The sequence below is a fragment of the Amaranthus tricolor genome, chromosome 13, assembly GCF_026212465.1.
Source record: "Amaranthus tricolor cultivar Red isolate AtriRed21 chromosome 13, ASM2621246v1, whole genome shotgun sequence".
In the NCBI taxonomy this organism is placed as follows: Eukaryota; Viridiplantae; Streptophyta; class Magnoliopsida; order Caryophyllales; family Amaranthaceae; genus Amaranthus; species Amaranthus tricolor.
Genome location: NC_080059.1, coordinates 15,341,766 through 15,354,639, shown reverse-complemented (window position 1 = coordinate 15,354,639; position 12,874 = coordinate 15,341,766). Strand labels below are relative to the sequence as shown.

At 26.4% G+C, this 12,874-nt stretch overlaps 1 protein-coding gene across 1 annotated transcript; it reads left to right on the top strand.

The window, feature by feature from the left end:
- The first annotated feature begins 463 nt into the window (after positions 1–463).
- LOC130797859 (probable serine/threonine-protein kinase CST) lies at positions 464–12,620 on the top strand. Its single transcript, XM_057660646.1, has 6 exons — positions 464–897; positions 2,418–2,755; positions 8,725–8,860; positions 9,400–9,536; positions 10,388–10,511; positions 11,754–12,620. Exons 1-6 carry the CDS (start codon positions 837–839, stop codon positions 12,191–12,193), a joined length of 1,236 nt encoding a protein of 411 aa, XP_057516629.1. The 5' UTR covers positions 464–836; the 3' UTR covers positions 12,194–12,620.
- Positions 12,621–12,874: the final 254 nt, after the last annotated feature.

The window sequence follows — 12,874 nt, the reverse complement described above, 5'->3', positions numbered from 1 at the left end:
AAGTGTCTAAAAGCTCCATATTTTATTGTAGTGGTTCTACATTATATATGAAAAAATATATACCAAATAAAATTAATTGATAAACAGTAATTGCTACAGAATTTGTAGCAACTAATAAAATCTAGATGAAGTATATTATTTGACTTTGAAAATTAAAAAAAATTACAAAATAGCATACAAGCACTAACTTGTAAATTAAAATAAATATTACTCGTATACCTTTTTCATTGACTTGTTTTCTTGTGCACCGGTAAAGAGCTAAGAATCACAAACCAATTTTAGCAAACATCTTGATTGAGAGCCAATTTAACTACAACAAAAAGTTCAATAAATCAATTTTAGTAATGTGTTAATTTTAATTTTCTACCATTTTTATAACTAATAACTTGACAAATAAGTCAACTATAGTGTTCAATGACGACTTCCTATATACATCCTCATAATTGCTCACAAGACCGACCAATCGGCGGTTAGCAAAATCCGTTGACTTGGTACATTGTGTGCATTTGCTCCTTGAGCACCTATCCTCCTCCAAAATTTAGCTGTTTATATTCAACATTTCCACGTCTTCTTCTTTTATTCTTTCTCTCAATTGAATTGATCCTTATTTCCTTTTTCTATTCCCAATTTTCAATTTCTTTCTAAATAATTTATCACTCTATTTTTGGGTTTTATTTTTCTTTTCTTGGGAGACTAACAGGAAAAAACCACGACTTGCTCAAAATATAGGAACGAACCCAGAAATTTCACAAAGTCCACCGTTTAATCTTTTGTTAGCTGTATTTAAGAGTCTAAATAGTAACCAGGGTTTATTGGAAGAAGAAACAAGAAACAAAATGGGTAATTGTTGGGGATCTAGACAAGAACCTACCAATCCAATCATTTACTCTCCTCCAGGTATATATTTTGTTTTTAAAATTTTTAGCAATTTTTAGTTAATTTAATTAATTTCTACACTCAATTCCTTTTAGAAAACATAAGAATAAAACATATTTGTGAATTAATTAGCTATTAAAAATTTACTAGTATATAAATTTTGAAATCAACGGAGTTTCTTTTATGTTAGTTTGTTTTGGTTGATAGCAATACAATATTTTTGGAATTAAATATTGGATATTGTTGTTGTCAAACATAATTAGCATCTTTAGCGATCCTGAATCCTGATAGTCAACTTCGTATCGTGGTATGATCGTATTGTTGGAAGCATTAAGACTTTAACATGATTCTTACCGACAAGGTTTTTTTTTTTACCTGAGCTAAAATCTCAACTCAGCAATGTTATCACCATTAGATCATGATAATTCATCACATAATTTCACCGTGACCCACGCACTCATGTAGACACGAGACACTCGTGGGCTCGGGCCCACAAACCCATAAATCAAGAGTGTTGACTTATACATACACTTGGTGAGGTTTGTTATTTCCCAAAATTATATAGTTGTAGAAGAATTAGCGCATCCAATATATATGCAAGTCCACATTTTCACTATTTTATCGATATGAGATCTTGTCTCACATATAAAGTATTTCCAATAATCACGTAATATGTAGAAAACGGTTAGCAAAAGGTATAATGGTAATTATAATATATAGACGTTCATATTTTGTTATTTTGCCAAACACTTATTAGAAATAAAAATCAACTCTTATAGAAAGGGCTTATATAATTCATTTATGTGGGGTCTATAAAATGACAGGAACGATGTTAAAGACGAATTAGTTTTGAACTTTTGAAGATTAGTGTTTGGCACTAGGGGTACAGACTTTAATATGACTTTTTAGATGAGACTTTAAAGACAAAAAAGTCTATTTTTCGTTTGTCATGTTAGAAACTTGGAAGAAAGAGATGAAAATGAAAGTTTTAACTATAATACCATCCTCTCTCAAGGTATTTTTCTTGAGGACTTTCTTATTTTTAAATTTCATTTTCTATTTCGATTTCCTTTAACAAATAAAGACTTGAACTTTTTTAGGATAAAATCTTTTTTTTTTCAAATTCCACGTGTCAAACAACCCCTAAAAAGTATAATAAAAACAAAGAAGGAGAAATGTCAAGAATGGTGAGCGTGGCTTTCATTAATGATGGAAAAGAAAAACCCACCTTTTTCCATGTCTCGGATATTTTGTAGGTATTAACACTATGAAAAATCAAGTACTTAAAGTTTAAATTGTTAGTGAACCACAAAACAATTATCATCTTAATTTCTGATTATTAAATGCGCTTGCGTTTATTATAATCTGCTTGAAAATTATTTTTGGTGGAAATCTTTAGTCTGACTTTTGAATTGCTCAGAATAGAATTTGAATAACTAGTGTTTTAATAAAGTGTACATTTTTTGCTTTACTTTTGTTAATCCTAAGTCCTAACATGTGTTTTTTTTTTAACTGTTTTTGGAAATGTTGGATTACCCTAGACATAAGAACGTTACAAAACACACCACCACCGATTCAACCAAATAACGTGCTGGGAGGAAGAGTAAACCCGCCAGGAGGAGTCGGAGTAGGAGTAGGAGTAGAAATAGGAATAGGACGCATCATAAAACCGAACCCAAAAATATACACATTTGCGGAACTAAAAAGTGCGACACGAAATTTTAAACCGGATTCGGTGTTAGGAGAAGGAGGGTTTGGAAGAGTGTATAAAGGATGGATTGATCAAACAACATTAGCACCTTCCAGACCTGGAGTTGGTATTCCTGTTGCTGTAAAGAAATGCAATGCTGATGGTGGCCAAGGTCTCAAAGAATGGAAAGTAAGTTTTAATAATTTTTTCTTTTTTTTTACTTTTTGTCGTTTATTGATTTCTAGTTCTTCATTCTGATGGTCAATATAAATCTTTTTAACTCATATTGGACTCCTTTACTGTTGAATAGTGCCTCTGTCCTTTTATGTTGTGTTTGAAAATAACCATATTATTTGGAAATATAAATTAATAAAATATAAATTTTGGTTTTTAGCCAATTTCATTATAGGTTTAAGAATAGTTAAAGTTGTGCGTTTGAAAATTACTTTTCAAACTTTATGAATCTAAAATTCCTCCTTTGCGATTTCATAATTGAAATCTAGTACTATTTAAAATGGATTACTAGTTAATATCCAAACACAATTTTAAGTTATTCTTATTTGTCAGTTTGGATTGTTCCATTTGTTATACCCAGTCAAAATCTTTTTACTTATATTGCAAATTTTACACATAATTAATCTTATGTATTCGTATTTTAATATTTTAATAATGTTTATGATCCTCGTATATTTTCCACTAATTTCACTTTAACATTTTTTTTATGTTTTTGTTCCATATTTTTCCTCCATTAAATTTATTATTTAATAAAATATTAAATTCAACATCTAAAAAATTATATTTTCTTAATTTCCGTAAATTTTCTTCTGGAAACAAACTTGAGAAAGGAGGGAGTAATAACACAAAAAATTCATATATGATTTTTTTTTTTAAGTTGTAATTATGTCAAAGTAAAAAAGCTCACAGAATCTTAGAGAAGATTTCGTAATTGTCAAATACAAGGTATGAATTCTTAGTGTAAATTAATCGTGAAATGAATAAGAACCAATTGGAACCCATAAAAACAAGTTAAATTTGGTAAATATGCTCAATATAATACAATTAAGTCAATCTCAATAATTTAAGATGAATCAAAAACTAATCATATACCCCTTCTATAGTTATCAGAATTCGATTCTGATCTACAATTCTATATTCTTATGATCCAAAAATAGGCTATTAATATGGATCGCAAGTAGGATTTTACTGTGGTAAAATCGTGCGATCCTACTTAGCTCAAAATTTTAGGTGGTAGGATCATAATATGATTTTACGATCCTACGCTCCAATGATCCGATCCTTCATGAATAGTTTCAATCGTAAAATTATTTTCATATAATACAGACTTTACTTATGCATAAATATATATATATATATATATATATATATATATATATATATATATATATATATATATATATATGTATATATATATATATATATATATATATGTATATATATATATATATATATATATATATGTATATATATGTATATATATATATATATATATATATATGTATATATATATATATATATATATATATATATATATATATATATATATATATATATATATATATATATATATATATATATTTAAACTAATTATACCAATACCTTTAAAATTCAAGTTTTTCTTGATTTGCAACGTAAAAATGATTATTAAAAGTAATTTTCTCTCAAAACGTAATAGACGAAATCAAATAAGTTTTTATTTACACCATAAAACTTTAAAAAAAATATATAATTGATAATCAGTAATCTAAAGCACATAAATGCTTATTTGCATATTTGTAGGATCACACAATCCTACGATTCAATTCTACTTATTTCGACTACCCCTCAACGATCCTAGGAGAATCTGATCTTAATAACCTTGGCTCTCCGTTTTCGTACGTTCTTTCCAAATAGAATTTTCCAATTTTAATGTCAAACTTTGATATGATTTCTTATCGGTCTATTAAAAAAACATATTCATGCGAGATTCTAATAGATTCATCTCAATGTATACTTTCTAAACATAAAGTTATAGTAATTTTTAAAAACTAACAATAAAAATTATTTAACTTTTATGTTTGCATTAGGTTCTGAGAAAAAAAGTGAATGAAAATAACAAATGAAAATAGAGGATGTACATGATTAAGTTATTATGTGGTATTTTAATCGAAATAAATTCTCCATTCTATTCAGCCCACTATCTTTACCTTTTTCACACTTTAAGAGAACATTTTAAACCTTAATGTCTTTAATAATTTTGCATAATTGAAAATTAAGGAAAGTTGATATTAATAACCCTTGTATTAAGACGAATCAAACAAGATCCCATTTAACTATGTTTTATCTTATAGATTAGTAATAAAATATAAATTAAGAGTTGAAGTTAATAGTAATTAAAAAGTAAATAAAAAATATAAATTATGAATTATCACTGAATATTGATTAAAAAGTAAATGGCGCTACTAAGCAAAATAAGGATGAGTTTTAATTAATTTAAATTTAAAACAATAAATTATTACTATTATAAAAATTATAAATTATTACTACTATAAATTAACTAAATTTATAATAGTGAGTAGTGAGTTGGTGTTCAGTTTGGACTCTAGTATTGCTTTGGTTTTTTGTTCATGGTAAATATTAAAATTTTATTTGCCAAAAAAAATTAATTAAATTTTGGAATAGGCTGTAGCATTATTGGTTGTTATTTTCGTGAAACAAAATGCTATCAATATAATAAATTAAAAAAATATGTTACTATTATATATGATCCTTTCTTTCTTTCTTTTATGTTTGTGAAATATACGATAATTATACATTTTATAAATCCAAATCATTCGAGTAGTTGTGATATTATTATATTGATGAAAAGATTATTCAATAAAAAATTTAAATTAAAATATTTTTCACTAAATTAATAGAAAAGCTTCAAAAATATTTATTACTATTAAAATTAACTAACACAAAAAAATTACCCAAATGGATTACCTATGAGAAACTTATTACAAAAAGAATTCAAAAATAATTATTATATTTTTTTACATACTTTGTTGAATATAGTCATGAATGTAAGTTATATATTTTCTATGAAAAAATTATTTTAATAATCATTTTATGTCTTAATACATTCCAATAACAGAGTCCCTTTCATTCTTTTTTGTTCTTCTCGTTACTTTTTGTACGGTTTTCAAATTAAAATTTAAACTTTATTTATTGGTTAATAAATATTAGATAATTAAAAAAGGAAAAGTGGAAAATATTTATTGTAATGTTGACACGTATCATAAATCACTTCTTCATAAGTATATTAATAAACTTTATGCATAAATATCTTATGAAACAATTTGGTAAAAATTTATGAACATAAGTATGATTATTCCAACTTTTAGAAGTTGTTCGTATTCAAGTTAAGCCGCTTGAAATTTCTAATTTCAAGGGATTCATTTCTTTATGTAGTTATTTGGTTGACATAATTTGAGTCAAGCTTGCTCATCCATTGGAAATTTAAATTTCTAAACGGTGGGGAAATTTTTATTTACCAAGAGGAAGTAGTAAATTTAAATTTTTGTGTTTTATAAGTTTTTATGTTCAATCCAAACAAAAAAAAGCCAATTCTTGGAAATTTGACCAAAGCATTCACTTTAAAAAAATAAACATTTTAAGTGCAATTTAATTCATATCTACCAAACCAGTTGTTAATGGTCATAAGCAAAACAAGAGCCAATCCCTTAGTTTTATCTAACGCATCATTACTTTCTTTAAAAAAAATTTTTAAAAAAAAATTGAAATTAAATTAGTTTTATTCTACCTGTTTGACTATGAGTAGTATACATGTGGTCAGGACCATAAAGTATAATTACTTCGCCGAGGGCTCCAAAAAGATTGGGTTGGACCTTCCATTCCCACAATGAATTTTTAAATATGAATGCGTCAAATGTCAATTTGGTATTGTCAAAAAGAATCTTGTTGAATGCTTCAAGTTTTACTTCTCACTTTGGTCCATATAATACGAATTAGTAAATGACAAATGTTAACTTTCTAAACACTTTGCCAAATGAATTATTATAATTGGAAAAAAAATTACCTATATATATAATCTAATTTACACGCTCTAATTCACTACTAATGTCTTATTTATTTTATGCAATCCAATACATTTATTCAATCCTTAATATCTTTAATCAAATAAGATCTCTCTTGACTATGTTTTAACTTATAGATTAATATAAAATACAAATTAAGAGTAAGAGGTAAATAGTATCCAAAAAGCAAATAGGATATTACTAGTGAATTGAAGGGAGTAATATAATAGAAAAAAATGCATTACAATTTTTTTTATTAAATTGAAATCATTCGAAACTTTCGTGATGTTATTTCTGGTTTAAATATATATATATCTAGTTAAGTGAACTATTTCACCGTGTATAGCAAGTTGTTCCGTCTTGATCGTAAAAAAAAATTGAAAAAAAAGTCAAAATCTTCAATTATTCTTTTTTATTTAAATATCTTATATTAATATAACAAATTAAATGAATTTGAATTTTTTGTAAATGTATTTAACTTTGGCATTATTGGTTGTTTATGTTTAATTACCGTTTAGTGTAAAATATATATGTATACTTATATCCTTTCTCAATTTGTTACGTTATATTTTCATCGGTTATTATAGTTTAATACAAATTTTAAACTTTATAATAATAAAAAGGTTTTATTAATATTTATGGTGCTCGCATATTTTTCAGTGACTTTATTTTATCATTTTTCTATTGTTTGTAGTTTCTATATGTTTTCGACTAACTTAATTTAAATATTTTTTTTATAAGTGTGCTCCTCATATATTTTTTTCACTGAATTTAATTTTATATTTTTTAATATTTTAAGTCTCTACTTTTTTTTATTTACTTTATTATTCAATAAAATAATATATAATCTAAAAATATAATTTCTAACGGCTGAGAATTCTTTATGCGATCATCAATAAAGAATGGAGAGAGGATTACTTAAGAAATTTTAGGTTAATAGTCTATAATGATTTCTTTTGAATTATGTAATATCTTCTTTTGTGAATATTTAGATAGTTGTCGAGTGAAATATCTTTAATCTTTATTTGTGATACAATTTTGTGCAAATTTTTTATTTATTTATTTTTGAGATAAATTTGTGTAAAAATTTTAAATAAATAAATTGATTAACTTTGTACTTTCGATGGTTGAACATTCAAACATTTGACTATTTTAAATATGTTGTCTATTATATTAATATTAACTTTTTAGATGTATCTATTAATTGGAGATGGTCAACAAATTCATGGAGAAGCAAACTTTTTTTATTTAGCACGTTAGGAGCAGTTTCCTTTTTTTGTGACTAAAATAAAGTAGTTGATATAAAGGACAATCAAGTTGACATAAAAGACATAATAGTCTCTTAGGAGACATCCATATTAGGATTTAGGACATCAAACAATTAGTGTAGTTTCTTTAGAGGCCTCTTCTTAATTCCCATGTAGTTTTGTCATTGCCCACTGGTAATTTAGATAAACTATAGCGGTTATTTAATTAAATCAAAATTGTTCGCTAACTTTTAGAAAATTTAAAATTATTTTATATATAACTAATAAAAATAACTTTTGAATTTTAACGTAGTATTTTATATAATATACACATTTTGAATTTTCACATCTAGTTTTTCTTGAACATATATAACCAAGCATCGGCAACACTTTTCGGTCACCATTAATTTTTTTTTAATTATGTAACTATCAATAATTTTGAGTTTATCGTTAATAGTTACTCACACAACTATCAACTATTATTATTGTTAACACACAACTTTTTTATAAGACAACTAAAATACACCATTCTTTGTAATAATTAGAATTGAAACTTTGATTTTAATGTTTAACTATAATAAAATTGATGTATTATACTAATTTAGAATTAGTTAAAAGCTCTAAAACAATAACAATGTCAAAACATTGGTGTAGAAATAAAAGAGTTAACTAAATTAAATAAATATTCATCTAATACATCATATTTATTCTACACGTTGAGCCATAAGAGAGAAAATTAGTTTGTAAACATTTAGAAGTATATAAAATTCTTATCCCTTCAATATTTTTCTAATACAAAAACAACTTTGGTGGGTTAATGTTGGCGTTGATGCAGACAGAGATCAACTTCTTGGGCAAATTTTCTCATCCGAATTTGGTTAGATTAATTGGTTATTGTTGGGAAGAGAAGGAGCTTCTACTTGTCTATGAATACATGAATAACGGAAGTTTAGAAAACCACCTCTTTCAAAGTAAGTGTTTTTATATTGTCATTAAAACATTATTTGAATAATGTTATGTTTTATCATAATTTTCATCAAATTTTTTAATTTTAATTAATAAACTACTTTGTAAATATATATTCTTCTACTTGGGCAAATTTTTTATTTTTGTAAGTTAATATCTTGGTCAAATTCGTAAACGTTGGTTTAATTTTATTTCGCCTTGTGATTAAATTCTTACACTTTGCAAGAATTTGAACTTTAAATAAAATTACTCTTTTTATACTTGGCCAATCAAATAAATACTAATAAACAATTTCTAGGAATTTCAAACTTGATGCTTTAATTTTATATGCTAAATCATAGGATAGTCAAATCATGAATCTAAGATCAGATTTCATAAATATTGTCGACATAAATTTGATTTATATGGAGTTTTTAAAAATAATCCTACAAAAGATGACTTTATGAAAACTTTTCTCTTTAAAAATATAGGCACGTAAAAATTGTTCAAAATTTTGAAATTATAATTTTAGAATCTAAAATAATTTTTAAAATTGGTTATGCAGGAGGTGTTAATCCCCCATCTTGGAGTACAAGAATAAATATTGCAATGGGTGCAGCCAGAGGACTTGATTTCTTACATACATCTGAAAATACTGTTATCTATCGTGATTTTAAAGCTGCTAATATTTTATTGGATCAGGTAAAATTTTAATTATTTATTAATATAATACTTCCTCCTATTTAGCTTATGTGTTTCATTTTTTTTATGGTCAAGTCACTTTAATTGTTCAATTTCTATTTTTGGTATGGATTTTTGATTTTTATGCCCTTAGTAACTTTATCCTATTTTTAATTATAACCTCTATTACCCATACTAATTTTCCTTCCTTACATTAAAAAATCTATAATACCACTCTCTTTCCTACCCTTAGGGTCCCTCTTTTGACTCTCCTTAAAATCCGTGAAAAGTTAAATGGGACTCATAAGGTGAATAGGAGGGACTATAATATAACTCCCTAAAATATACGTAAAAAGTATAAAAAAAAATTAAAAAATAAATAAAAAAAGAGTTTGTTTGTAAAATTTGTTTTTTTTTTATTTTTTAATTTTTATATTTAGAATTTTAAACTTTTGATGACACAATTTTATAGATTATTTTGTGTCAGTCAGAGTAAAACTTCAGAAAAAGTCATTTTGAATTTGATTATCAAAATTAATGGATAACAAATTAAGGATTAGAAACAAATAATTTTTTTTTATAAATTTTTTTATAATCTTTTTCTTATAGAAATGGACCAGTATTATTTGTAAGACAAGCAAGAAAATACTCCTCTTACCAAAACTGGACAGGAATATTGTAGATTTCAATAAATTTTTGTATGAGACAATCTCACCATAATACGTACCTTTTATATGAATTATATAGCCTAATTATACATATTAATGCATAAGAACTTCTTGTATTATAATTGTCTCACCGACCTGAATTTTCGTAACTTCTTATCAGCAGTCTCTAAATTGATTGATTGGGCATTTGAATGTACATTTCAGAATTTTGAAGCCAAACTGTCAGACTTTGGGCTTGCCAGATTAGGCCCACCAGTTGATAAATCTCATGTGACTACACAAGCTGTGGGTACATATGGATATGCCGCCCCTGAATATATTAATACAGGTTAATTTTCATTCCTTGCCTACTATTTTTTCTTCTATCAAATATTTTTCTCATACTTCAATTTAGCTAAAGTTGAAATCAACCAAAATTCTACTCCTTTAATTCCCTTTTAACCAAACTAACTTTAATTGTTGGTTTTTAAAAAATTATTAAAAAATTAATATTTAAAAATATGCACTGAGATGAATTTATTTTATTAAGATACTACATGAATATTAGTGTTTCTATACAAGTTGAGGAGATTTTATAGTCAAATTTCAACTCTTAAATCTATATATTCAAATCTGAATATCAAGATCCCACATGACTCACAGTTAGGCGCATTTACGAGCATTTCACGACAAAACATTATGTGAAACTAGCACAACACGACACATGACCCACATGTACGGCTCACCAAGAGCATGTCATTTTGTAACTCATTTTTGTGGAAAAATATATTCTCCCTCCCATCTCAAGAAAGTCTGATTTTCTCTTTTGACATGTTTACATCAAATGTCTTTTTTTTTTAGTAATATTTTTCTCTTACTTAGGCTCTGAAATCTTATTTACTATTTAATTATCACTTTTTCCCTAAGAGCATGTTCAATGGTAGTAAAACTAAGTTCACCAAGTCATGAGATTTTTTAGAAAGCTCTTAATAGCAAACAAAGAATGTTCATCATGTGGTATTTTTCATGATAAAATTGCTGACAACATTTTTTTGAACATGTTGATGTGACATTTTTCTATTTCATTGTATTATCAGTTTTTTCTTATTTGTTCTTTCCATGTGGTTCCTTCTCCTTTTTCTTCAATTTGATGACAAATCAAATGGGACATTTTGTTAGATTAGGGAGAGTAAAATAAATAAAGAAATTTGTGTTGTTGGCTGTAGAACGGCCCACATTTTTATTGTTTGATCATACCTTGGCACGGACCATTGTTTGAGGGTAGCCGATACAGCACAACTCCGATCCAGGTGGTTCTATATGTGGCCCGCCATGCCATGTAATCGGCTTCAACACAACCAATTGTAGCTTTGTTCAATAAGACACGAATTTCATGTATTGTTTTACCATGAAATAATCAATATAGCTTATTGTATATCGGTATCATTTTAATTTTATCAACCTAAATTTTTGAACTCATATTTTTCAAATTAAAAACATAATTTTATAATATTTAAATTATTTTAAATTATTCTAACAATTATTATTATATTTATATTATGGCGAACTAAACAAAGTGGTTATTTTGCAGGTCATTTATACGTACGGAGTGATGTGTACGGTTTTGGCGTAGTATTATTAGAGATATTAACAGGCCTTAAGGCTTATGATACAAACAGGTCCAATGGGCAGACAAGCTTGGTTGATTGGTTCAAGCCTATCCTTAGTGAAAAGTATAAATTAAAGAAGATGATTGATCGAAGAATGGATGAGTATCCTTCTGAAGGTGTTAACAAATTGGCCCAACTTATATTAAGATGTCTTCAAAATGACCCCAAAAAAAGGCCTCCAATGTCAGAAGTTCTTATCATATTGGAAAGAATAAGTACCATTAGGATCCCAAAGCCCGTTTCTTCTAAACCCAAAAGGCCTCATAGCTATCCTACAACTCCGGCCCATTATCAACGTGGAGAAGGTGCAACTTCTAGCCCTAGGCCACAAACATATCCTAGGCTAAAACCGAGAACATGATGAGGAGTTTAATAGTGTAAGAGCTTCTATACTTCCCCTTTTGGACTTCAAGACTGATTATATTGTTTTAATCAAATTGCTATATTTTTATTAAAAAATTGAAAATGCAGCAATTCTATTAGGCAAAAATTAACTGTTACTAAAGAAAATTAACAATATAGTAGTATATGTTATACATCACTTTCTAGTTGGCATGTATAAAGAGGGGCATATTTTCTTTTTTATTACAGGTAAGTAAAGGGAGTGAATAGAATTACACAATGGAAAAAATTGTTTTTAGCAAGTTTGTGAATTTTCCAAATTACGCATACATACAGTTGATCCATCAACTAGAAATTTGATTGGGTAAATGTGTAAAATAGACATTTGATTGGGAATTGACATTGAATTTCAGAATTAGGATCCTTAGGAAATGGGGTTTTCTATAGTTTGTAATTACAGAAAATCATTCACATTCTTGATATACATATAAGTGTGTGTTTTTTCAGATTTAAATGATCAGAAAATTATGATCTAAATGTCATAATTGTGACAATTTATATTCCAAATACTCAATCATGATCTCATTAATTCCTTTAGATGCTTTTCTCTTTTAGGTTCATTATTGTGATGGAAATGAAGATTACTTGTAATGTAAATATTTATAAAATATACTATGTCATTATAATGGTAATGAAACTT